This window comes from Pogona vitticeps, chromosome 9 (genome assembly GCF_051106095.1).
Source record: "Pogona vitticeps strain Pit_001003342236 chromosome 9, PviZW2.1, whole genome shotgun sequence".
Lineage (NCBI taxonomy): Eukaryota > Metazoa > Chordata > Lepidosauria > Squamata > Agamidae > Pogona > Pogona vitticeps.
The window spans coordinates 9,356,377-9,384,175 of NC_135791.1; the positions used below are offsets into that span (position 1 = coordinate 9,356,377).

General features: G+C 46.7%; 1 protein-coding gene across 3 annotated transcripts in view; it reads left to right on the forward strand.

The window, feature by feature from the left end:
* AHDC1 (AT-hook DNA binding motif containing 1) overlaps window positions 1–18,291 on the forward strand; it is a 218,041-nt gene extending 199,750 nt beyond the window's left edge. For all 3 annotated transcript variants that reach the window (XM_072980073.2, XM_072980075.2, XM_072980074.2), the window contains 3 exons: window positions 1,216–6,285; window positions 9,039–9,761; window positions 16,847–18,291. In XM_072980073.2, the coding sequence (XP_072836174.2) occupies window positions 1,216–6,242 (5,027 nt within the window). In that variant the 3' untranslated portion in view covers window positions 6,243–6,285; window positions 9,039–9,761; window positions 16,847–18,291. The remainder of the gene's footprint in view (window positions 1–1,215; window positions 6,286–9,038; window positions 9,762–16,846) is intronic.
* Window positions 18,292–27,799: the final 9,508 nt, after the last annotated feature.

Consider the following 27,799-nt stretch of genomic DNA (forward strand, 5'->3'; position numbering starts at 1 on the left):
ACAAAAATCTCTCCAATACCAGTGCAGCCACTTGTGTCCTCTACGGTTCTTTGCTGTTGCTAAAGACTTTCCCATTTAGCTGGGCCTTTAGATTTAGTACTCAGAGTGCTGCTCTTGGTGGGGGGAACCCACCGTTCTCTTGGTGGGATTGCTTGCTTGGGACACAGCATCTGTGAGTTGCTTTGGGAAGATCAACAGCATTTGAAAAGGTCCATCACCTCCGGCTGACAACAAATCCCCAATGCCTTTGCTTTCACTGTGGCTAAAAAAAAAAACAAGAGATGCAGAGGACAGCCTGGTCTCCGTTGGCCAGAGGAGGTAGAATTTACACCCACTTCTCTTCCTGCATGAACACCACCAGCAAGGGGGCGGATCAGCCACATCACCGGCCACATAAAACCACACTCTTAAAATCCAGTTACAGCCCTCGTTGCAGGCAGCTAGAATTAGATGTTACTCATGGCTCTGGGATGCTGCTAAAATGACACTCCTGTATCAGGATCTTCCATGCTGTGGCAGGAAAGGGGGGACAGGGAGAATTCGAGATGGGTTGCTGTTTTTTTGTGGATCCCTCTATTGAGTTGTTTTCCTTTCTACAGTGTGCTTTCTGACCACAGAGGCAGATCAGGGACAGAGAAATGTTCCCAGGGGTGACATCACTCCGTGGTGTGTTTTTCCATTGCAGAAAAAAAAAGGGGGGGGAATCTGACATGGGGAGGCTGCTTGTAGTAGTGCTTGTTGGTTACTCATAACATGTTATAATGTAAAACAGGTGGACAGAGTGCAGCTTATGCCCCACATTCCCCCCCCCAAGTTATTATTTTAGAACACTGTGAAATCTTCTCATGCCCTCCCTTCTCTGAGAAAGAAAAAGATAAATCTTGGATTTTTCTGTTCCCAGAAGCCTCCAGGAGTGGCGTGTGTGTGTGTGTGTGTGTCACAAGCTCCCTCCCATGTGCCCCACAGAAATCAAAACTGGAAGTGGACACCTAGCAACTTCCAGAGGTGGGAAGATGTATGGGGTTGGGGTGGGGGTATTTTGTTGTTGTCGTCTTGCAACCTGGTTCTTACTACTGACATCAGGGATTATCCCGCAGAAACGTGTATAGTGCTCAGGATGCTCAGAAGTGACTGCTGTCATATCCTTTAGTGCAATACACGTTTCTGCAGCTGCCGTAAAGAAGCTTAGCATCTCTCTCTTGCTTTTTTTCCCAGGTCCTGGCTCCACCTTTGCCGACATCCACCCCAGCAACTGCTCTGCCAAAAGGCATGCCGGTGAGGATGAACTAAAGAGGCGCCTGAAAGCGCAGGGCCCACTGGCACCGCCAACCGGAGGCACCGTACACAATTCTTCAGATTTCTCGCAAGAGCCAAAGTTTTACCAGGCCGGCCACCCAAGTCCAAAAGCATCGTCGTGTCTGGCAGAGAAAGCCTTGTCGTTTGGAATGCTCAGCTTTCCAGAAGGCTCTTGCTCCAAGTTAGGCAGGGAGCACAAATCCAGCTCGCTGCGTCATACTGAGACGGCGGAGCGGTCCAAGGGCCTTCATACCCAGGGCAGCACCAAGACAGAGAGCTTGCTGCCGGCCAGTGTCCTGGGCTGCCCTGTTGATGCTCAGGGCTTGGATGAGACAGCCACCCATGACAGAGCTGCCAAGACCTTCTCCAACTTCACTCTGGCCTCAGGAAGGTGCAACATTGACAACATTATCTCGCTGCTGAAGAGCAAGTGTGGCAATGGCCGCATCAACCTCTACCCTGTGGTGCAGCTCATAGATATCATGAAGGACATCAACCGCCTCTCCCAAGACCTGAAGAGCTGTGGGGTTCACCTGGACTGCAGCAATCTACAGCTCAACAGCCACCCTCCGCTCAGTGAGGAAGGCCCGGATCAGGGTCTGCAGTACAGCTTCTATTCCTCCCCGGTGTTGGCCAACAGCATTCGTAGCCCTGAGGAGCTAGCAGCGCCAGGCAGCGCTAAAGCTGAGCTGCCTCAACAGACCCAACCCGACCTGTATACGGGAGAGTCAGAAGAGGGGCCCCAAAGTACTCAAGACGATACCTGCCAGAGTAGTCCTGGTCTGAAGGCTCCCAGCATCTTGGACGAAGTGAGCAGCTCAGCATCTGATACTACCGATTATACTGAGCTGGCCGATACAGATATCCTGAGTGAACTGGCTTCGTTGGCATGCCCAGGTCCCCAGTTGCTAGACCAGCAGCATCCAGAGTCCCAGCCCGAGTTGCTCCAAAGCCAGGATCTTGAGTCAAGATCCCAATTAATGGGTTCCCAGACCCTGGAACACCGGCCTCAGCTAGTAGACTCCAAGTCTCTAGAGCCTCCTCCAGAGCCGCTGGCCTTGCAGACTGTGGAGCCCTTGCCTGCACCCTTGGGACTACAGAGCCTTGAGCCTCTCGAGCTCCAGAGCCTAGAGCCTTTGTCGGAATCACTATCCCTCCAGTCCCTGGAACCCCTTGCTGAGCCCCTGGGCCTCCAGTCTTTAGGGACCCTGGACCATCAGTTGCTTGACTCCCAAGCCCAACTCCTGGATCCAGAATCCCAGCTGCTAGGACCCCTGCCCAAACTGTTAGACCCCCAGCCCCACGTGGGGGCAGACGAGCCCCTAGGCTCGCATTCACTGCCGCCGGGATCCCGCCTAGGCGGCTGCTCCTTAAGAGGAGCCGTAAGGCGAGGGGCAGGGCGGGGGAGGGATGATCACAGGAAATACGCCTTGCGTAGAACAGACAAACCAAAGATGCTCTGCCGCCGGCGGAGGGGGGGGCGGGGGCGGCGGGTGGAGATTGCCGCAGAGACCAGGGTCCTCCCTATGGTTGCGCCAGCAGAGGTGGTGATGGCCCCGCCGGAGGAACCCAGGATGCTCGCGGAAGCTGCGCCGGCCGATGAAGCAGACACTCCTGTCCTTTCCCCTTTGGAACCCGAATGTGACCAGAAAACTGCCCCTGCCGTCCTGCAGCCCCCCAAGCCCAAGTGTCGTGGCATACGCAGGATGGTGGTGAAGATGGCCAAGATTCCCGTCTCCCTTGGGAGGAGGAATAAGACAACGTACAAAGTGTCCTCCCTCAACAGCAACCTGAACTTAGAAGGCAAAGAGTTGACGACGTGCACTTCCATGGAGCCGACGCCACTGCTGAAGATGAAGAACAACGGGCGTAATGTGGTGGTGGTCTTTCCTCCGGGAGAGATGCCCATTATCCTGAAGCGCAAGCGAGGAAGGCCTCCCAAAAACTTGATGCTGGGACCCTGCAAGCCCAAGGAGCCCACCCCAGACGTGAAGAAACGGAGGAGGAGGAAACAGAAGCTGGCCTCCCCCCAGCCCTCTTACGTGGCTGATACCAACGACAGCAAAGCCGACTATTCCGACGTCTTGGCAAAGCTTGCCTTTCTAAACCGCCAGAGCCAGTGCTCGGCGCGTTGCTCCCCACCCCGCTGCTGGACCCCAAGTGAGCCAGACTCCATCCATCAAGCCCCTGACACTCAGAGCATCTCCCAGTTTTTGCACCGGGTTCAAGGTTTCCGCAGGCGTGGCGGCAAAGGAGGCGGGTTTGGACGTGGAGGAGGGCATTCTGCCCGCTCGTCTCGCTGCTCCTTCAGCGACTTCTTTGAAGGGATTGGGAAGAAGAAGAAGGCAGCCCCTGGAGCGGCCATGCATGCGGATCCTACTCACCCACGGAAGAGGGGCCGTCCTGAGCCAGACGCCATGGAGAAGCCCAAGAGGAAGAGAAGGTCCCGCAAGAACGGGGTGCTGTTTTCAGAACAAAATGCTAGCCAGAACTTCAATGACGGGACTTCTGACTGGTGTGGTGACAAGGAGAGTTCCTGGATGTCCCACCACGGACATCTCTCCAACCAAGCTAGCAGGAATTGCAGTTTCCAAGGCACCGATTCTCGGACCTTTCACTCTTCAGCACTGGAGACGAGTTCTTCCAGTAGGAGTGGATTTTTTGGGGGCAGCAATCCCTCATCCCAGTCTGAGCTTAGCCAGGAAAGGCAGAACCTTTTCACAGGGTACTTCCGTTCCCTGTTGGATTCTGATGACTCCTCAGACCTTCTGGACTTTGCCCTCTCAAACACACGCTCTGAGTCGCGGAAGTCCACAACCACGTACACCGCCCCGCCCAACGCCATCGCGACACAGAGGGGCATGGCGTCCTACCCAAGCCGAGGAGGCAAAGCTACGCCCTCGTCCACTACCAGCGCTGCTACTACTGAGACCCCCTTCCATACCGTCATGACCAACCGGCAGTCATTCCCTCCCACCAGAGCAACGGGGTACAGCCTCTCCCAGGCTGCTTCCGAGTGCCGCAGTACAGATGCCTTCCAGAAGTTGGTGCCTCTTTCAGCCGTCTCCAGGTCACCCACTGCTCACTCCACGGGCGCCTCCACCTATGCACAGTACAGCAGCTACAGCGGTGGTGGGGGACAAAGCATCACGCCCTCTAGCTTGTTTCAGCAAGGAAAGCCATACCACACCACCCAAGACTGCCCCAACAACAAAGACTATAGCTTCCCCTACGGCAGTGGCAACAGCTTGCCCTCCTCGCCAAGCAGCGCCCACAGCGCCAGCTACGCCCAACAGGCTTCGGGGCCCAGCCTGCCCTTGAACAAGGCCTCCTTCTTCAATAGCTCTGACCCCAACCCATTCTCCAGCTCCTCCCACACGCCGATGAGATGCGACAGCAGGGCGAGCACTGTGTCCCCAGGTGGGTACATGGTCCCCAAAGGCTCCGCTTCCTTCCAGCCCTCGCCGGAGAACTGTCGACAGTTTCCCAGCGCCTCCCAGTGGGCTTTCCGACAAGGCTATGGCAACCTGGACTGGAATTCGGAGGCATTCAGCCAGCTCTACAACCCAGGCTTCGACTGCCACATCAACGAACCCAACGTCATCCTGGACATTTCCAACTACACGCCCCAAAAGGCCAAGCAGCAGACGGTGTCCGAGACCTTCTCCGAGTCCTCTTCCGACAGCACCCAGTTCAACCAGCCGGCAGGCTACCGGAGGGCCAATAGCGAGGCCTCCTCCAGCGAGGGTCAGTCGAGCCTCTCCAGCTTGGAGAAGCTGATGATGGACTGGAACGAGTCGTCTTCAGCTCCAGGTTACAACTGGAACCAGAGTGTCTTATTCCAAAGCAGCAACAAGCCGGGGCGTGGCCGGCGGAAGAAAGTAGATTTGTTTGACGCTGCCCACCTGAATTTCTCGACCGGTTCCTATCCCTCCAAGAGGGGCACTGGGGCCCGGCAGCCACGGGGTTCGCGGGGGGCCTGTGCCTCCAAGAAGGAGAGGGGCACTGGCAAGACCAAGTTCCCCACCAAATCCCAGCCGGTGAACCCCCTGTTTCAAGACAGCACAGATTTAGGTCTGGACTATTACAGCGGAGACAGCAGCATGTCCCCACTGCCCTCCCAGTCCCGGGGATTTGGGCTCGCCGAGCGGGATTCCTGCGACTACTCGGGGCCTTACTCCATGAACCCCTCCACGCCTTCCGACGGCACCTTTGGGCAAGGCTTCCAGAGTGACTCCCCGGGCCTGGGGCAGGGAGACCTGGAGAGCAAGCACTTCCCCGTCCTGCCCCACCAGCTCGCCCCGCCACCCCCTCAGCAGACTGTGTTTGACGCAGGCTTGCAGAAAGCGTTCTCGCCCAACTGCTCTCCCACCCTGGCCTTCAAGGAGGACTTGCGGCCCGGCGATATCCGGAAGCTCCCGGCCTGCGACTCGCTCAAACACAGTATGCAAGGGGCGGGCGGCCTGTCCCACTCGGCGGCACACATGACCTGCCGGGACCTCCCCATGGCTCAGCCCCACTACGAGTCGCCCAGCTGCAAAAACCCCGGCTATTGGTACTCCCCCACCTCCAGCACGCGCAGCCCTCCCTATGACAACAAAGCCGGAGTTGGGATGCTGGTGGACTTCATGGGGAGAAGCCCGGACACCTCCTGCCTCAACCCCCACATGACCAGCCCCCCCAGCGCCAATTCTTCCAAGAACGAAAAGGAGCCCATGGACATGGCAAGGGCTCACCACCGGGGGGCCTACCTTTGCCCCTTGATGAATGACTTGAACCTTTCCCCCGTCCCGAGAGACTCTATGCTGCCTCTCCAAGACAACTATAGGTACCCCAGCTTTGCACCCCAGGGGCACCCCATCATGGCTGCAGCCCAGAAGAGTGGTTTTTTGGGTCCAATGCTAGAGCAACATCCAGAAGACACTTTCACAGTCACCTCATTGTAGTGTCATCTGAAGTGCCAACCAGACAACGAGGTTTTGTTTCAGGGTAGGTGCCGAAGGAAAAGCTGGGGAGGGGTGGCTGGCGGGTGGGGTTGGTTTTCAGCCGGCCGCGCAACATGCCTCCATTTTCTTTATACTCACAAAGAGTTTTATTGCACTTTGGAAAGTATTTCAGGGAGAGTAAAGGGAGCTGACTTTAAGAGTGCAGGCAAACGGGGGGGGGGGGGAGGTCTGCATGGTCTCCAGAAACGGATGTTGATTGACCCACAGTTCCTACATATCTTGCACATACAGATGTGGAGGCTAAACAGCGCTTGGATCTGTTATTTTTTTGGACTACAACTCTCAGAATCTCACTGCTGGCTATCTGAATGTTCTGGGAGCTGTAATCCAAAACACAAGCGCACTCTTAACTTCTTGACCATCTTTGGACAGTGTTGTCGCTTACATCATGTGTCTCTAATGGCACAACTTTGGATAGTGAGCAGTGTATTAACCAGTGATGACTTCACAAATGATAGCATAATACCGTTCTCTGTATCTCCACCACAGACTGGTTATAGTCTTTGTGTAGTATCGGAAGGGTACTCATGTGCCTGAAAATAAGTAGCTAATTATTTACTTTTTAGAAGAGGAAGCCGTGTTAGTCTGTGCAAGCGTTACATACAAACTAAAAGACAAAGAACAAATAAAAAGTTAAATAATAGGACGAAAATGTTATGGGGCCTTTAAAGACTGCTATATTTTAATGTGGGCTTTTGTGTCCGAGGAAGTGGATTTTATCCATGAAAGCTCCCATTAAAACACAGCAGTCTTTCAGGTGTTGCAATGTACTTGTTTTTTAATTTTTCTTTTTACCTGTAATCTTTTACTATGATTTATGAAACAGGCTTCATGCTACAAAAAAAGTGAAATACTATAAATGTAAACACTTTGCACCTGGCCCCAGCCCAAAATGTCTTCTGAAATATGCTTCAACTGGGACTCTGGAGAGTCTCCACAGAAAGATGCTCCAAAAATAGGAAACAGTGATTGAGAATGTCTTTTTACATGTATTTATTTTTTTTAACCAAGGTGCATACCGTTAACAGAAGCTTTTCGGTGAAATCTTAGGGATGGAAAGTGGGTTGAAAAGCACATTGCATTCAAACTATTTGATTTGTTGTGTTTCTGTTACTATTGTTATCTGCCTTGGGGTGCTATGGGCAGAAAAACAGGATATAAAGTGAAATAATAAATAATATTTCGTACTAGATAGGGCTATCACCAAAGGCTAATGGAAGCCAGTGGAGGGCTCTGGGATATAAGCGCAGCATATTTCAGTTTATATTTTGAACATACATAGTGGGAAAATGTAGTTTTCATTTCCAAATCTCATTGATTCATCATTGGTCAATAAAGTTAGGGAGGACTGCATTTTTTACATCAATTGTAAAGACACACACACACAGGGCTAGAAGCTATTCTACATTTTGCTAAGTCTATCCCATCTTCTCAACAACCAGTGTGATGTAATGGATAGAATGACAGGGGCCTGAGTTCAAATCCCCTCTCAGCCTTGGAAACTCACTAGAAAGTTGGAACTAGTAAAACCACTTTTTAAATATCTTACTTACCTTGAAACGCCTCTTGATGCTGCTGTAAGTTGGTTGCAACCAGATGACACACAACACAGCATTCCCTTCTCAGACAGCTTGGAAGACTGGAATTGGCAATGATAAAAATAGGTTCATACTTTTGTGCCAGCAATTACCACCAGGCAGAAACAATACCAAAATTCAATATTCCTCACTCCTCCCAAATGGCCATTCCCCACCAAGCTACTGTAGAACATAACCATGTATCTGGTGGGCGGTTGCCAGCACAGATGAGGAAACAAAGTGGGAGATCCAAATGCTTCTTTTGCCCTTCCAGTTTTGCTTTGTTTTATTTTAACTGGGTGCCAGCAAGGCTTGCGGTGCAGACATTGAACAGAGCTTTCTATCCAGTAGATTCACCAGCGGCTGACTGTCCTAAACCCAGGGCCCATTGAATTCCTCGGGTGTCCAAGATTTGGATATGACTGTGCTCTGTAGTACTTCTGGCCTGGATTTTACTTAGGCGGGGCTGGTGAAACCTGGTCTGAAATCAAGACTGCAGATGGGGACTCTCCATGGGCTGGACAAGTTTAGAGGGTGTTTTTTTGGAACTGCACTTTCCAGAAATCCTGGCCAACATGACCTGTTGGCTGTAGTGACTGAGGGATTTTGAGAGATGTAGGCCAAAAGCTAACTTTTCCAAACTCTGGCCTAATTTTCTTTATGCTCAGACATGGTTTTACCCGTTCATTGCCTACAAAACATGGCATGCCCGGCATGCCCATCACAGCACACACGTCCAGCTTCTTCCCAGGCCAAGACGTTTTGATGCCTGCAGGTCACATGCAACCCCCCTTCCCATTCTCTGTACGAAAACAGATTGGGTTGACAGTTGAATTTCCCTTTCCCAGCATGACGAGCTTTAATCCCACTCCTCTATATCACTTCCATTGCTTCCTTTCACACAAAAAGTGAACATTTGTTTTGTAGGTGATGCAAACTGCTAGATGATGGCCATTGTCTACCCTAAATAAAGGCAGCATGTATGTAGCTGGAGGTGTTCAGTAGGTCCTTTTTAAAGGGGACACTGAATTGTGGATTCCAGTAAAGGGATTTCTGAGACAAAAAAAAATGCCATGGTCGAGAATGATGACCCAGGTGCTGACATTTTGATATATGTCTCCTTTTCTGTTTTTGTTTTGTTTTCCCTTCTCTTTTTCAGAGTACTTTAGCCAGCACTTTTTCTGGAACACTTTTCAAGTTCTGTATTTAATGGAAATCAAGAACTGATCTTTTTGTTCATTTGTTGGTTCTTTTTTTGTTTTGTTTTGTTTTTTCTAAAAAAAAAGAAAAGAAAAGAGAGACAGGTTAAAAAAAAAAGAATGAAAGAAAGGAAAAAAAAATATTTAAGAAGTAAGCAAGAAACTATTTCCTTGAGAACAGCAGGGGGGGGGGCAGTTTTTGAACCAGACTCTTGTCTTCAGCCCTCCTCTCACCCACCCACCCAATCCAGCAAAAAGACAATCGAAGGCCACCACCCTGGCAGAGTGCAAGAGTGTGGGGGCTCCTGAGTACCTCCCCAACATCCACCCGCAGCATGCATACAAGACGACACATCGGAAGGCAACAGACAACCACCAAGTCCAAGCCATGGGGACAAGGACGTTTATTTTTTTGCTTCTTTTGGGGAGGGTGGGGGAAGAAAGCCGTCTAATCTGTGAACTCAAGAAACTCAGTAATAATGACTGAAGATTGGCATTTTGTTCGCTGCCATCTTTTCCTCTCCCCTCCTTTTTTTTGGGTGCAGATTTCTTTATTTTTCCCCCCTCCTAGTTGGTTTGTTGGTTTTGCATTTTTACAAAACATTTTTGTTGCTTGATTTCTTTGGAGATCCCAGAAGATTTCACAGCTCTGTGATGGATCTTGGCGCCACCATCATCTTCCAGTAAGTAGTGACCTCCTGCTCCCTTAACGGTTCCCTTGGTATTTTCTTCCATTCTATTAGCTAGCGTTTCTTCCCTTGCTGTTGGGTATGTACCTTCTACTGAAAAATCCATAGGGGTAGAAAATTGTCCCTTAGTGCTCTTGTTCTTTTAGGACTTCCCTGCTAGCTTTATGTTGAGCTGCCATGAAGATCTACCAGTATATTAACTAAGAAAAAAAACTGTCCATATTCATTCAGCATTGCACCATTACACTGACTTCTGGGCCCAGTTCATGGTGCTGATTTTGATCTCTAAAAACCTTTCTAGCCTAGGCCAAGAGTGGGTAAAATGTGATTTTCCAAATGTTGCACTACAGCCTCAACATTCTTGACTATTGGCCATATTGGCTGAATACGATGGGAGCTGTAGTCCCACAACAGCTATGGGGCATAGCAAGCTTGCCCCTGGCCTAGAACCTGTCTATCTAAGGCATCTACAGTTGCGGTCAGTTTAGCAAACCCTATATGTTCTCATGACAACTAGGATGCCTTCTGTTAATGTAATGATTTGGGAGCTCTTTTGAGAATTACAGTTTGCTCTCTCGGTTTATGGCTTTTCTCTTATGAAATGCAACCAATACAGTAGGCCTATGACATCCAGGCCACAGGCTTTTTGGACTACCCAGATCTGTGGTCACCAGGAAATTTTGGCAGTTGTTGTCCCAAAAAATAACCTTCCAAGCTGTTCAGCCTCCTATCCAGCTTGCTCTCTCTCCTTTTTGCCATATCCAGATGAGACAACAGATTTCTCAACCAGTGAAATAAAGAAGTGCATGATGGTGAATAATCTGAGACTGTGTCCAGATTAAATGGAGGAGGTCTTAGGAAGTGGTTTATTTGCCCAACTGAGCGTTCAACCTATTTTGGAGGTGGGGTTGTGTTCTCCCAAAGGTTTTGACCTGAGGTTTCAGGTCTTGGCTCTGGAAAAACACACCATTATGGCCCTTTGGATAATGGCTGGACTTTAGCTGTCATTGTTCCTTTAATATGAAAAGGAGTACAGCCACTTCCAGAGGGCCGGTGGCAACCTAAGAGAACAAACAAAACCAAATAATTGTGTGTGTGTGTGTGTGTGTGTGTGTGTGTCTCCATGCACTTGTGTGTGTGTATATATGCATGAACACCCACATGGGTTTTGCTCATTTATAAGGCCATGTGCATAAAATACAGATGGTGGTCCATTAAAGATACTACCAAACTTTTTTTTTTTTTAAATTTGGCTCACACAACTTAAGTTTCCTTCTTTCACTTTCAGAGAACTGGGATTGGGGCTAGAGTTAGGGTTAGGTTTTCCATGTACAGTGGTGCCCCTCATGACGATGATAATCCATTCTATAGAAATCGCTGTCGTCTTGCAAAAACCGTTTCCCCATTGGAATGCATTGAAACCCGTTTAATGCGTTCAAATGGGGAAAATCGTTGTCATTTTGCGAAGATCACCCATAGGGAAGCCATTTTGCAAATCACAGATCAGCTGTTAAAATGGCTGTCCTGCGAAGCATCAGTCCCAAAAGCACCCGTTTTGCAAAGCGCTGATCAGTGCCAAAATTGTCGTCTTGCGAGAAACGGTTTGCGAGGCACGGACCCAAACATCGTCCAGCAAAAATCGCCTATTGGAAACACTGTTTTGCAAATTGCTATAGTGATCGCAAAACCTCATCGTCATGTGGATTCGTCATTTTGCGAGGTCGTCATCTAGCGGGGCACCACTGTACATTTCTTATATTTCCTGACTGTAGTTAAAATTCCACTGGCTTGCACAAATGGAGCCAACACATTAACAATTAGGAGACATAATTTCTCTTCTGCCAAAAGCCCCATGTGGTAAGCCTCATTGACTGAAAATACGCCAATTGCAAAACAAACAAAACAATTCACTCGACGCCCCACCCTCATTTATGAAGGTTAAAAACGATTGCTCTTTTCCAGCCTCTGGTAACCTGGAACTCTGGTTGTGCCCAGCCCTTCAGACTCGGGCTTTGCTTAGGCCCCTCACCCACCTTCTTTCCTGACTTCCTTGTGCCTTTAATTCTCTTGATTAGGCTGTTCCATCAGATGCACACAACCAACTCCTCCTGCTGCCAAGACTTTGCTGCCATCAGGAAATCTTTTTCCCAGAGTGCAGGTGTCTGCCTGGGAACCTGGCCCCTTTTGTCCTGAGCGTCCAGCTTTAATCAGGATGTACTCAGAGCCATAAGAGGCTGGGTAATTTGGCACTAATTGTGTGCCAGGTTATGTTTCTCTCTGGCTTGTTCAGTTTCAGAGAAGGACCTCCCTTTAAACAATCAATGGATATTGGATTAGCATACTGAAACAGGCATATTAAACTCACATTAAATGCTCATTTAAACCCATTGAGAGGAAAATGGGGAAGGTTGGGGGAAGGATAAGGCTGTATAATTATTTAACTCTTTCTTGAATGGTTGTCTGTCAGGCTGTGTTAAGAATGCTTCGTACATTGAAAATGTGGTGCTAAGCAGTAAGAAGAAGTGCAATCTGACATTTAAAATGGACTTTGCATCCAGTTCAAGTATCAGGTGGTTTCAAGGCAGGAAATCACACGACACCTCAAAGGGAAAACTGTTCCCCCCCCACCCCGCTCCGTTTATTGTTAAGTGACATAGTACTGGAATATAAAGAAAAAGGAATAAAAAAAGATCACGTTTTGTGTCCTCTCCTTTCACCCCCTCTGTAGGGAGCAGGGAAAAGTTGGGAGATTGATTGATGATTGATTGATGGACTGACTACATATTACTTTATTGGCTTGCTGTCCAAATCAAATAGGACTGAATTGTTATGGTAAACACATAACAGCACAATAGTGCTGGCTTGGTTCAAAAACAACAATCACACATTGATTGCTATTGAGCCATTGATTGCCATTGAGCCTTTGCCCCTTTCCTGAAGGTATTGTGTGTTGGTCATATGCTGAAAAATATCAAGGTGCTGTACAGAGCAGATAGATAGAAATGTGAAACTTCCCAAAATTATATTAAACTTCTGGGTTAATAAAGAGTACCAAATAATTAAAAATGAGATGGAAAATCTACAAATGCGGGAGGCAACCTTATACCAAATCAGGCTGTAATCGATGTAGCCCAATATTTTCAACACTGAGCCAGAGGTTAGGAAAGTTCCATTTTTAAACTACAACTCCCAGAATCCTACAGCCCCACAGGTTTTTTTTTTTAAAAAATGTCATTTTTAAATTTGAACACAGCACTTGGTATAGAATTCAGCCTTTGGGCAATGTTCAGATGTTTCTTTTCTTTTTGAGCATGTTTAATTCATAGCTTTTAAAGTTGCTGTTTTGGACCTCAAATCCCCCAAATTCTCCCTATGAGATCTTTTACTACCACTGCTATCTGGATGTGGAGTGAAATCAGAGCCTGTGAACTGTCTGGGACGTGAGTCAGCCTCAGAGCTGTGGAAGGTTATTTCTTTGGATATGAGAATCCTTAGCTGGCATAGTTATAAGGGTGTCCGGAGAAGTAACTTTCCTAAGTTCATTATATGCTCATCATCTGAATTCACTGACAAAGGAGGTGATTGGGTCCTTCTGTGCCTTATTTTGCACTATGAGTAGCTGTCTCTAGTTAGTGAACATCAAAGTTTTATCTCTCTATCTCTCTATCTCTCTATCTATCTATCTCTGTTTATCTATCTATCTCTATATCTATCTATCTATCTCTCTATATCTACCTATCTGTCTGTCTACCTACCTACCTACCTACCTACCTACCTACCTACCTACCTACCTACCTACCTACCTACCTACCTACCTACCTACCTACCTACCTATCTATCTATCTATCTATCTATCTATCTATCTATCTATCTACCTATCTACCTATCTACCTATCTACCTATCTACCTATCTAATTTTTATATCACCCATCTGGCCTACCAAATACAATTTAACATAACAAATAACAGAAATAATAAAATACGAATAGGCAGTAACTCAGAGCACAAACATACATCAAAATAAAACATTAAAACATTTAAGGTGGTGGGCTTGCTCAGATAGGTTAGTTAGACTCAGTAGAGTTTGCAAGTATGACATTTACAACGGCCTGCCTAAATAGCTAGGTTTTTAATGACTTTTAAAATATTGCCAGCAAAGGGGCCAAACGAATTGCAGGGAAAAGCCGAAGAGCAACCATCGAGAAGGCTCAGTTTCTTGTTTTCTCCCTCCAGGCCTCTCTCGGGGTTAGCTTTAGACATGGGGACGGGTTTAAAAATGAATTGTGATATTCATCAGAAATCACTGATGTATGTAATATTTGTCATTTTATATTTATCCGTTCTGGAGGCACTGACGAATATGAAGGGATGAATATTTAGCCTTTGTATTCCTCATTTCGTTGGGCCTGGGCCCAAAGTGCAAACTAGGCTGCCGGAATGGCTGTTCCGGCAGCCTAGTTTGCTCTCTGTCTATGGGCCCACCAGGCAACTGTTTGGCAGGCCTGCTCTTTCTGCCCACCTTATGACCCCTTTCCATTGCCTTCCCCTCTTTACCTTGGCATTCTGGCAGCAGTGGTGGTGGCGGTGGCACTGGGACTGAAGCTGCGGTTCCAGCCAGCAAACCTGCTCTCTCTGCCTCTACGGGTGCCAATCAGCGCCTGCAGCGGCAGAGAGTGTCTCCTTGAGAGTTTGAGGAACCCGACCCTCAAGGAGAGATGCATTGATGACAGAAGCGGCCCGTTCCGTTATTATCGGCCTGGCAGCTTTTAAAAGCCAGGCTGGGCAAGAATCTAGGGAGCTTGCGGTGGCCCTGCAGCAATCAAGCACCTTGTCAACCTCAGATAATGCAACAGGCTGAAATGGATGCAATATAATCGGACCAGCTGGTGCAGTGGACATCTCAACCTGATCCACTGCCAAAGTGTAGCCGTCTAGGTCCCATCAGATGGCCTCCACTTTGCTGTTGCTCGAGAGACTTGACTTAGCAGGGTCTTTTCCTCCACAGCTACTCCCGGCCCTGTTTCTCAGGCAGTGGGTGAATCAGTAGCAGAGCAACAGAGAGATTTGTTAACCAGGGGATTTATTCTTCCTCCCTCGCCATATGAAGTTCAGCTGTCTCAGATCCAAGTGCAGGCCTTTCCTCACCAAATAGGTCAAGGGCTGTATCAGCTGCTTTTGATAAACCACCCCAGTGTCCTCCAAAATCCACCTCAAGGCTCCAGGCCCCAAGCTGGGGAAGGTTACTTTTCTTGGGTGCCCACTCTCAAAACACCCCAAGGAAAAAAGAGTTGACAGCCAAAAAAACCCCAATGTTCCCTATCTTTGCTTCGGCGTCAGGAATGTTTACCATCAAAACCTGCCAATAGAAAAAGCAGCGCTGGGAGAAAGATGGCTTTCGTCACGGCACCACCTTTAAACATCTGTCTTGTGAACAGGCAGTTTGTCAGCTTAGTCTCCGTCTCGGGCCACTTTCTCCTCAGTTTCTGCTTCCTATCATCCATTTTAATGCCATTCCTGAGAGCCTCTGAATGAGAACTATCCAGTGGGCACCTTTCTCTACTTTTCCTTGCGAAGTAAGCAGGAACAAGCCTAGCCTGTCACAGTCTCTATGACAACTGATCCCTCAGCTCTGCTCATCCTTTGCCTCCCTAGCATGCTTGTCACTCCCTTTCTCCTGCTTCGGGCCTTCAGTGTTTTTCATGGGCGGGTTAAGCACTCCGTCCCTCTGTGTTTTTGACGTTTCTTGGTCCCCATGTGGGGAGGCCTTTGGATGTAAGAAACCAGGCCCTTTGGGGTTGGGAGAATGAATGGGTCCTGCCTTTTTCTGCTTAGGCGCGATTGACAGACCACAGTGGTGTGTGTGATCATGACTCAGTTTTTGATTCGGTCTCAGAACACTTTATTTCACATCTCTGGACTTCTAGTAGCACCAGAGGCCAGGCAAACGTGGTGGGCCAGGGAGACCTAGTTTTTCACTCCCAGCAAAGCCACCAGGCTGTACCAGACCTAGAAGTATCAAAAAAAATGATCCAAAGAATCAAAAATAGAAATGCCTGGATATCCACTTTCTGGTTCTGAATTTGGGAGTTCTAGGGGCTGGGGTTGGTAGTCTCCCCAAGGGAAAAAAAATTAAACGGTTCTGTCGATGGGGGATACATAAATGGATTTTTATGGGCCGCTTCAGCTTTAAGGCCACACTTTAACCAGTCCTGCCTTACTGTCAGACTTTGCTCTCAAGGTATGGACAACCACAGCAACCATGTCAGCTTTCATGCTCCCACCCCCTCCTGCATATTCAGACATTCAGATAGACCTTCAAGCCAGTGATGGGCAGCTTGTTGTTGTTTAGTCGTGTCCAACTCTTCATGACCCCATGGACCAGAGCATGCCAGGCCCTCCTGTCTTCCACTGCCTTGGGTCAAATTCATGTTGGTAGCCAACATGATGGACAACCTACTGTCGTCTAAATGTCTAACATCTGAACAGACCCATGGTGCTCACCCCTCCTTTCCCTCAAAAGGACGGGGACCACCATCTCCTATTCTGTCAGTCCATCAATGGTTTGCCCAGTCAAGTCTCCTGCTTATCTGATTTATAATCATTGTTGTGGAGGCAGGGTTTAGAAATATTATTTACAATTCTCAGAATCTGCCTGCTAGCATGAACTGCCAGAAGACCTTCCCAAAAACTTGGAAGACATCAGGAGTTATAGAATGTTCTTCAGCTAGAGACCTGATTGAACTTCATAGTGGATGAAAATTCAATGACTTTTTAAAAATTGATTTAAATCAGAATTTAAATTTAAAAAATTAAAAAATTTTTAAATAATCAAAAACTCCCCTTTAAAATTTTTAAATCAAATCTACATACCTTGGTTTCAGATGCTAAAAGGCAATTATCTGCATATGTCCAGAGGCCATCTAAGACATCTTCTCATCGGGTAAACGCTGCTAGCTTGGAGAGCATGTAGTTGGTCCCTTTCATGCTGCTCTGCCAAGTCAATTGTTTACACTGACTGTTGTTAATGCGGATAACAATAATTTTTCACATTTTGAAATCTCTTTGCTTTCTGTTCCAAGCTTCCATCACCAACAGGAAGGAGGCCCAACAACCGCCACCGGCTGTGGTCTTGCAATGAACTGCCGCTCCTCCTGACTTTGCTTCTTTGCCTGGTGGAGGGATAGGGAGAAGGAGACGTTCCGTTGGAAGAATCCTTGTCCACAGAGAAATCCCAGCAAGAAGATGGAAAATGTGTGTTGCCTTTCCTGTCCTGTCCCCAACCTCTCTGTATTACTGTGTCCCCTCTGTGTTACTGCCTCTCTTGGCCCTCCTTGCCCACACCAACCTCCCCCCCCCAGGTTTGTTGCTAAGATGCTTGTGTCTCCTCTATTGAGAAGCAAGGTGGGAGGTGGGTTGAGGGGCAGTGGGGCTTTTCTTTCTGCACAAAACCAGCAATTGTAAATACTTTTCAAAAATGTAAAAAAAAAAAAAACCAGTACAAAAACAATCCAAAAGAGCAAACACGATGAAAACACATAGAGATAAGTTTTCAAAATCAGAAATAAATCTTTTGAGGACAAAAAAGGAAGTGTCCAGAGACAGTCAAAGCAGGAGGGAAGCTAATTTTGTCAGGTATGCACTGAGAAATCTATTTGCAGATTGATTGACAAAAAGTAACAAGAACCTATTTATTGTATATAATGTTTTATTATAAATTGTGTATTGTATATTGCATCTGTACATCTGCTGTGGTTTTGTGATGTGCAAATTTCAGCATGGGTTTCATTGAGGTTTTAAGTTGCTTTTTTATTGTTTCGGGGGGGGTTTCTAAAATAATGTTTGTTTCTCGGCAGTACACACCCAAAGATCCAAGTTTGTATTAAAAAAAAACTAGGAAAAAAAAACTATTAAAGACAAGCAAATACACCCTCTTTTGTTGGGGAGGGGGGAGAGGGAGGGGGAACAACGGCATTTTCTGAGTTCTCATTGGCCACTTGTAAACTGAAATGAATATTCCTTCCTCCGTGTGTGTCCCTTTGCGCCAGTGCTGAGCTCAGGGTCTGCGTGCGTCTGCGTGCGTGCGTGCGTGCATGTGACTTTTTCAACTTGAGTCCTGCCCTCGTTATTCCCTCTTTTTTCTGGATTTGGAAACTGATGTACAGCTTTGTGGATTGTGCAAAGGGAAAGAAAGAAAGAAAAGAACAAAAAAAGGAGGGGAGAGGAGAGAATAAACACCACCAACACCACCACCCCATCCTGTGTTGTCCATTACCGATCTGAACTGTACAGCTAAATATGCCAGACTTGGTAGTCGCTTGGAAACAAAACACACCTCCCGATTATCTCCATATCAGCTCCTGCTTGCTTGCTTCCTTCCCCAGGCCACGTTGCCTTCATGCTCAACCCCCAAGACCCCCTTTTTTGCTTCCCCTTCCCCCACCCTGCACCCCAACTGGTCTTTTTGTGTATTTAGGAAGGAATTTTTAATAGACTTTTTTTATATTAAAAGAAACCTATATATTGAGTGATGAGGCTGCTTTGTGTGCTTCTGTTGGCAGTCGAATGGATGCCTCAGGTATCTAGGGAGAGTCTTTTGCCAGCACTTGGAGACTTGGGCGAAGAGGGAGGGAGGAGGAGGAAATGCTCAGGTCACGTGGATGAGACTCTGCTTGATATGCTGGTGTGGAAGGTGGGGTGAGAGAGACGCTTTCCAAGGCCACTTCCAGAAACAATAGGTCTCAAAGGCTGCCCTTTCTAGATTTGGGCTGAAGTCACTAGACCAAGAGTCAGCACTAAGCCTTGGCACTCTTTGCAGTGCTGCAGGAGAGGAGAGTCCAGCCTGCTGCCCCTCTGCTGTAAGGCTGCCAGCCTCTCTTCTGGTATCTAGAAGAGATTTAGCTTGTTTTTCTTAGCTGGAAGGCCTCCACACTGGCAGAAATTTGATCGTGTGGATGAGAGTTATTCTGGCCTGTATTTCAAAGTGGGGGGAGCTTGGTCTCGGCAACGTCATCTGTCAGTCATGCCCCCTGAGGCTGGAAGACCAACTGCCTTAAAAACATAATAATTAATGCCACACTGCCTTGCTGGAAAGCCAGATGGAAACTGAAGGGCAATTCAAAAAGGCTTCCTCGCATCCCAGTAATGGGTGGCCTTCGGAACGTGCAGGTAGCCTTTGTTGCTTCCACAATCGCAGGATGCCAGACAGATTTTCTGCATGGATTGGAGAACGCTGATGCCTGCTATGAGGGTTGACAGGCAAGCAGGGCACCAGTACCGCAAAGAGTTGCCAGTATAGTCACAGCAGGAAAGGAAAACTGTTTTTCATTCAGGGCTGCTCCCCTTCAAAGGAAGAAAACAGGCATAACATTTGCATCCTGGATTCGGAGCTTGCCTTCTCATGAGAGAGGAGAAACGTTTGGCCCCGTAGATGTTTTCAACAACTTCCAGAGTCCCTTAACACTCACTGGTCACATGTGTTCAGGGTATCTGAAAGTTGGAGTGAAATATATCCAGAGTTTCCTATCCCTGCCTTAAGACGCTTGCCTAACAAACCATCCTAATGGTCAGGCTGACCACAGGTTATTCCTTACCTTGTATACCGACACATATCGACATTTGTCCTGTTGTGTAGTCTCTTTCTCAGCTGATTCTTTAACATGGCTGAATCGCATGACTCCGATACAGAAAACCAGTCAGTCTCTGAAAGCACTTGGGATTCCCCAAAAGTGCAGTAATATTTCCCCCTGTTTTAAAGCCTTCCATGGATGTTCCTAAGATTGTGCCCTCTTCTTTGCGATCCTATTTGCCAAGTTCTGATTTCAGGCTGCTCTCTTCCCTTGCAGCTATGGCTTGCATAGCAAATTAAAGAGGGCTACCATCTGCATGCCTTCTTAATCTCGGTGGGGCTTGCAGCTGTGCATGCAAAATAGGATCATGCTGGCTGATGTTGGCTGTGGTGGTTAATACACACGTGTAATGCGCACACACAGCTTTGTCCTGTCACTCCAGTTGCAAAATTAAATGGTGCTTGTGGAAGAAAAAAAAACAGCCATTGGCAAGTCTCCATGGGAAATATGCTCCTTAACTGTATGAAAGATCGATCTCCCTTAGATCTGGTAGAGCAGCACCGTCTGTTCCCAGATGGTGATCTGGTGAAAATGGCTGGAAAGACAAGGAAAGCATCACTCACTCCCTGGGGCCCACACACTTCAAACTGTTCATAGTACACTCCTTTTCCTCCACCTTAGCATGCAGTATTAGGGCATAATTTAAATAAGAGGCCAGACAAGCAAATAAAAAAAAACTTTGTGCATGTGTGGTTGAAAGGTTCAGCATCTTGTTCAAATCCGATGGTCTCCCAAGTACGGAATGCACTTGTCCACTGCCATTACTCATGCAGTGGCCTCTCATTTAAACCAGTGGTTCTTAACGTGGGCGATAATGCCCCCCAGGGGGCGATTTCATTTTTCAGGGGGGCGGTAGAACGAAAAGGGGCGGCGTGGGGGCGCTGGAGCAAAAGGGGGCGGTAGGGGGGCGCTGGAGCAAGCCAAACCTGTGAAGATGGCTGCAGCCTTTTTACAGTATGCATGAATATATATTTTCCTCCAATTTTAATTTAGTTTCAGACTTTTTGTCTCGAAATTTTTAGTTCCTGCATTTGTTTTTATGCCCTTTTTATATTTCTTTTTGCGTCTTAAAATTCACTTGCAACTAAATCATTAAATGTTACTTTTAGGGGGGGCATTTCATTTTCTTGGAATTTAATTTTGTTTTCAGGGGTCATTGGATTTAAGTGTCTTAAATAAATAAATAGATAGATAGATAGATAGATAGATAGATAGATAGATAGATAGATAGATAGATAGATAGATAGATAGATAGATAGATAGATAGATAGATAGATAGATAGATAGATAGATAGATAGATAGATAAGATATCATCACCGTGGGGAGGGGGGCGATGATAACTTCCTCAATGGCTTAAGGGGGCGTTTCTTTCAAAAAGGTTAAGAACCACTGATTTAAACCACCGAGGCTGTGGTTTAAGTGAGAGGCCAGGCCCATGCAGCAGCAACTTTAAATGGAACCTCATTAAGAAAAAGTGTAAAGTCCGTCGCAAGCAAAAATCCCAGCAATTTACCTTTAAATCTACCAGTTTTTGTGGCCATGCCTTCATTTGTTACATATACCACCAGCAAAAATCCCAGCAATTTGTCTTTAAAACAAACTGCATGGAGAGTACACACCTTGTTCTCTACCTCATTGTGTTGTGATTCACCTGGAATTGCAATTAACTTGGAAATACATTCCTCTAGTATCTTGTTTTAGCTATAAATGGCTGAGGTTTTAGAAATAATCACATTGCTGAATTTCAGCAGTACAACGGCAAATACAGCAATAGGATGCAGGATACAATATCTGGTTGAATTGGGGGGCGGGGGAGATCCAGATATTCCAAAGTTGTCCAGCCTACTTCAAAAAAGCAATTCTACAGTTAAAACAACTCTACAGTTTCTCACTAAATACCCTTTAGTTTCCTCTGGGATGCATTTGCTATCCTTCAGATGGATGCTGCCGCCTTTACCAACGGAGTGAAGTCAACAGAGGAAGGCAGGGACTGTAAGCTGCAATTGTGCATCAAAACTGTGAGAACGGAGCAATTTGTGAACCTCCAGTTATGGTTGGGCTGCAACTTGTGCCAGTCTTAGCAGAGCTAATGTTGAGGAATGATGGTGGTGGCAGCTCAACACCATATTCAGGGACACTGATTGACCAACCATTAAGTCTTGCTTGTTGTGGCTGGCGTGTCATTTAATGGTCCACTCCAGGCAGTGAAATGCCTTAGGTCACGACAGAGCTTCCTCCCACAACTTCCTGCTGCATCTGTTGGCAGGACCCATTCCTCACCCACCAACCCCCCATCGCGGAGCTCTTAGTAATGAAAATAAGCTCAGGGAGGGAGAGAGGAAAGTGTGTGGGAGAAAGATGCTGCGGAAACACAATTTGCAAGGGGGAAGATGCAGTAGGAGAGGAAGGCGGGGGATGGACGCCAAGTCTTGCAAGGAACAGTTAAAAGGGCTGTGTCGATTTTACCTGGAAGAAGATTTATGAAGAAGAAGAAGAAGAGATGTGGTCAAGGTCTTCAAATGTCTGAAGGGTTGTCATGCGCAAAATACTGCAGGCAGCCTCTCACTTCAGAGGACTGGACTGGAACCAAGGGTTGGGAAAGGGACAACATGTTTCAGCTAAACGTGAAAACTAACTTCCTGACTGATAAAGAGCTTGTTTTACAGCAGATTTTACTCAAAGGCTCAACAGCTACCTCTCAGACATGCAGCATTTTTAAGGTTCTGCATTGTAGCAGGGGGTAGGGCCAGGTGTTTATGCTCATGTGATGGACATAAAGTGAGGCCCTGACCAAGCTGAAGGTCTCAGTTTAGACAATTAACTTACTCTGTGCAAACAACCCAAAGCTTATTACCACTTGTTCCTGATCGTAAGTTAAACCAAACCCATTTATTCCAGGGCTTAATGATGGAGCCTCCCGCCAACCTAGCGGTTCGAAAGCATGCAAATGCAAGTAGATAAATAGGGACCACTTCGGTGGGAAGGTAACAGCGTTCCGTGTCTAAGTCGCACTGGCCATGTGACCACGGAAGATTGTCTTCAGACAAAACGCTGGCTCTATGGCTTGGAAACGGGGATGAGCACCGCCCCCTAGAGTCGAACACGACTGGACAAAAATTGTCAAGGGGAACCTTTACCTTTACCTTTACTAATGATGGAGCCAAATATTGCTTTGTTTAGATATTGGGAGTTCAATTCCCCATTGTGCCTCCTATGAGTAGACCCAGCCTGTGTGGCATTGGGCAAGCTACACAATCCCAGGTTGCCCCCAGACCTGGAGAGGATCAACATAAGTCAGAATTAACATGACAACATGCAATTATTATTACCTTTAAAACATATCTAATGCAGTTTCCCAAACCAATAAGTAAAATGAATCTGAGTCATATTTTTATCTTATTTATATTATCGTACATATTTGAGTATAAGCTGACCTGAATATAAGTCCAGGCACCCAATCTTACCCCCCAAAAAATTGGGAAACCTTATTGACTCGAGTATAAGCCGAGGGTGGAAAATGCAGCAGCTACTGGTAAATTTCAAAAATTAAAAAAAAGATATTAATAAAATTACATTAATTGAGGCATCAGTAGGTTAAATGTGTTTGAAGATACTGCCCTTTTGAGCTGTGAGAGACACTTCACTGCCTGTGGAGGGAGGACTCTTACCGGATGCTGTGCTTATCTACTGCTGTACTGCTGTGTAACAAGATAGAGGGAGACGGAGGATGGAGGAGGAATGTGGGAGGAGGAAGGTTGGAACATAGAATATACAGAAAGAGGAGGGTGGGAGTGTCCTGGAAGGGGAAATGCAGTGTACTTAACCTGGGTCATTGGACCACCCAGAGCTGCTGGTGCCCGTAGATGAGTGGGGGAGTCCAGAGAACACCCACACTGCAGGGGAGAACATGTAGTTTTGACACTGACTTGAGTATAAGCCAAGGGGGTGCTTTTTCAGCAAAAAAAAATTTTTGCTGAAAAGCTAGGCTTATACTCGAGTATATACAGTATATCTTCTTTTTTCCCAAATTGGAACCTGAGATAGCTTATTGTATAATTGCTAAACTGTACAATTTTAAAAACGGAATTATACATTTTAAAGCTTTTCAGGATAACTCAGTGAGTTAGGTATCTGGCTGCGGATCAAGCAATTGGAAGTTCAAATTCCCACTGGGCAGCCCAGAAGAACCAGCCTATGTGACCTTGGGCATAGTCCCGGGATGCCGCTAGAAAAGGGAATGGTTGAGTACATTTCCAAACACTTTCTAGACAGAAAACACTGAAAAGGGTCACCACGAGTTAAAATTGACTTGATGGCAGATGGTTATTCTAAATGTTAAAACAATTAAATTTATTAACATATTAAAACAATACAATTAAAAACCATTTTAAAACACTTCAGTTAAAAAAAGTATTTACAATAGAAAATTGCAGCATATCTGCTAGCTGCCGAAAGTGTGCCTGAATAGGCAGATTTTTGTGACACTGAGAAGGCCTTCTCTTATGTCCTCACCCAATGTGGCTCTGAAAGGCTTTTCCTGCAGATCTCAACATCTAGACCAGTTTGTATGAGATAATACAGTTCAGTACTGTAGTCTGGCCCTAAGTTACAATGGGCTTAATAGGTCCCTTTGAATTGTGCCTGGAACTGAATAAATAACCAGTGAAGCTCAAGTAACAGCACAGTTGTTACGTTCATGTAATCTGCCCTGGTCAACTGTGTGGCCACAACATTTCGGACAACGGTTCTAAACAGTCTTCAAAGGCACCTTAGTTAAGATGTAACCGAGGCATATGTTCCTGTAGGCAGACAACTCCAGAAGTGGGCATTGGGCACAGCTGATCCATTAGCTTTGATTTTTGCAAATGCACTTCTGGCTACTGCCAACCTCAGGGAATAGAGGATCAGGAGCATTCCCAAATTGCAAAGCTTTAGCAGGCGTATAACCTCACATCCAGCTTAGGCTAAAACAGACATATTTTCTGATTTTTGCAATATTTTTTTTAAATGTGTAGAAACATTGTATATTGGGGGGAAGTCTCATATAAATCATAATATTAGGAGAAATCTTTGCATAATATGCATTGGGCAGAATCGCATATACAAATTGTGTATGTTAGGAGAAACATGCATAAAATTGCTACAAATTTTCATGCAGACCTTCTTTAATCAATCACAAACTCATGGAAAAAAACACTGGTTTCGGAAAAAAATTCCTGGAATACCCCGGCCAGCACAATCAAAAGAACAGAAAAAGAGACAAAGAAACGGAAGCTGAAATATACTTTCTTTCTAGGGTAAATAATTGGTTAGGACAGTGCTTCCTAACCCAGCACACACACACACCCCCGCAACCCCTAGAAGACAAGAGGAGACTTTCTGGGCATACAAACGGGTGTTGGGCAAGGGTTTGTGTGGCATACATAGGGCCATATGTTACCTACATTTCCTTACCCATCCACCCACCCACCCACATATAGATCTAAGGCTATACAGTGGTGCCTCGCTAGACGATGATAATCCATTCCACTGAAATCCCTGTTTAGCGAAATTGTCTAGCGAAAAGCATTTCCCCATTGGAATGCATTGAAACCTGTTTAATGCGTTCCAATGGGGGAAGAATCATCGTTGTCTAGCAAAGATCGGCCATAGGAAAGCCACTTTGCGAACCACTAATCAGCTGTTTAAATCACTGTCTTGCGAAGCTTAGGTCCCGAAAACATCCATTTTGTTAGCACAGAGGGAGCTGTCAAAATCGTCATCTAGCAAAAATCAGTTTGCAAAGCAGGAACCAAACATTGTCCAGCGAAATTCCCCCATAGGAATCACTGTTTTGCTATAGCGATTGCAAAAAGTCAATGTACGGCGAAAAACTGTCATGTGGGGTAACTGTCTAGTGAGGCACCACTATACACAAATACATCACTTTTAGAGAAACAGCGATGAAACCGAGTGCAATCAGACGGCTGGAAAGGCCACTGTCCAATCACACCAGATAGAGTCGCTGTGCAGGGAGTGACTGGCCTTAAAGCAACCCTTCTGTCTGCTGGGGACCATCCTCAAAGTCCAGCCCCCCAAAATAGTAGCCTTACGGGTGGACCAAAAAGGTCTTGCTTGGAGACATATCACGGCCAGGCTGGAGCACAATTCCCCATATGGTGTGTGGTCCCCAGGAAACAGATCACAGCAGACCACTCCACAAGCAGTCCAAAATTCAATCTTTTCCCCAGGTGATTACATCCTGAGATGACCACTGACAAAGAGCATCATGTGATTGTCGACCACTGTAAAATCTCAGAGTACAGTAAAAGGGAAAGTATCTCAAACTTGTCAGGATGGGTTCCTGTGCACCCCAAGCCCCATTTGAGGAGGACTACAGAAAATCTAAGTCTAAGTGTTAAGTTAAAATCTAAGTCTTAAGTGTCTAAGTCGCACTGACCATGTGACCACGGAAGATTGTCTTCAGACAAAACGCTGGCTCTATGGCTTGGAAACGGGGATGAGCACCGCCCCCTAGAGTCGAACACGACTGGACGAAAATTGTCAAGGGGAACCTTTACCTTTACCTTACAGAAAATCCATGTACACAGATGGGGCTGTAACTCTTTTTTCCTGATAGCACAGGCATTATGTAGACCATCCACCCACTCTGCGTTAACACAAGGAGGCCTCTCTCTGCAGACATCTACACTACAGGCCCCAGGCGTGGGTGGCAAGGAACTAATTGCAATTGACACCTGGACATGGCTACACAGCACAACTCCGCTCCCTGCTTGCATGCTGCGGAGGCGTGGGCATCTCCAGCAGTCTGAAAGCTGTCTGCAGCCAAGCCCCTGGGGCTGCATCCATCCATATACTTCACCCCCAAATATTTTTTTTCATAGGTGAAAAGGCACCCTCATATGCTCTAGTGCCTAATTTAAAAGAAGAAGAATACAGGTCGAGATCTCCAAATGGCAAGGGGTGCAAAGATGGCAAAATTGTGCCCTTAAAGGCACAAATGGACCTTTTGAAACAATTTTAGAAAGGTTTTAAAATTTTATTTGGAGCAAGGAGACATGCATCATATGGACCACACTCAGCTCCCCACTCCACCCCGCCACTGTACGGAGCAAGTACTTTTAGGACACCTGGAAGTTCAAAAATATCCTTTCATAAACACACGTGGACTTAAACAAAACAGAGCCGTGTTTCCAGTGAATTCTGGGAGTGTAGTCCAACATGGTGGGATGATTCCCATGACTGGAACAAAAAAAGCTAAAGGACATTTTTTTTAAAAAAACCGAAAGAATAGAAGGGGAGGTGTATATCTAAGAAAAAATGACAATGGAACCAATTACCTCAGAAGGTGGTGAATGCTCCAACACTGGAGACATTGAAGAGAAAATTGGACAACCATCTCTTGGATCTGCTTTGATTTGGATTCCTGAATTGAGCAAGGGGTTGGACTCAATGGCCTTATAAGCCCCTTCCAATTCAATTATATATATGATTCTGTCATTTTTCTGAAATGAAGGAAGGTGTTCTCTAATTGGACAAAAAAGTTTAAGATTTCTGCCCCCTGTCCTTTTCACATGACCTTTTCAGACTCACCAGTCTCAGAGGGCTGTAAGACTAGATGAAAAAGGTAAAGGTAAAGGTTCCCCTTGACAATTTTTGTCCAGTCGTGTCCAACTCTAGGGCATGGTGCTTATCTCCGTTTCCAAGCCATAGAGCCAGCGTTTTGTCCGAAGACAATCTTCCATGGTTCAATGGCCAGTGCGACTTAGACACGGAACGCTGTTACCTTCCCACCGAAGTGGTCCCTATTAATCTACTCGCATTTGCATGCTTTCGAACCGCTAGGTTGGCGGGAGCTGGGACAAGCGACGGATGCTCACTCCGTCACGTGGATTCGATCTTATGACTGCTTGGTCTTCTGACCCTGCAGCACACAAAGGCTTCTGCGGTTTAGCCCACAGCGCCAGGTGGGCAATTTGTGGCTTTCCGGATGTTGGCAATCCGCAACTCCCATCATCCCTTAGTCAACATAGCCAACAGTGATTGTGTTGTTTGTGGATCAGCCAGGGCTGGTGGGCCCCAACTCTCCTACTTCTGGCTCGAGGTGTGCACGATGGATTAGGGACAGGAGGTGGCCTACTTCGCCACCTGTCAAAGCTGAGGAGTGGCGGAAGTCAGAGGGCCAACACTTGTTAGTAGGTAGTCTGAAGCAAGGGGTGGGTGATGCAAGGAACAGCCAGCCAGGTGGGCTCAGCTATCTTTTCTCCTCTTTTCTAAGTTAACCACCTTTTGATACGATAATTGCTATACTCGGGCTTCGTTTCTTCCTTTTCTCTGTCTCTCCTGGCAAAGGTGGACTTGCATGTGTTTTTCATAATGGCCCAGCAGACCTGAACATGCAGAAG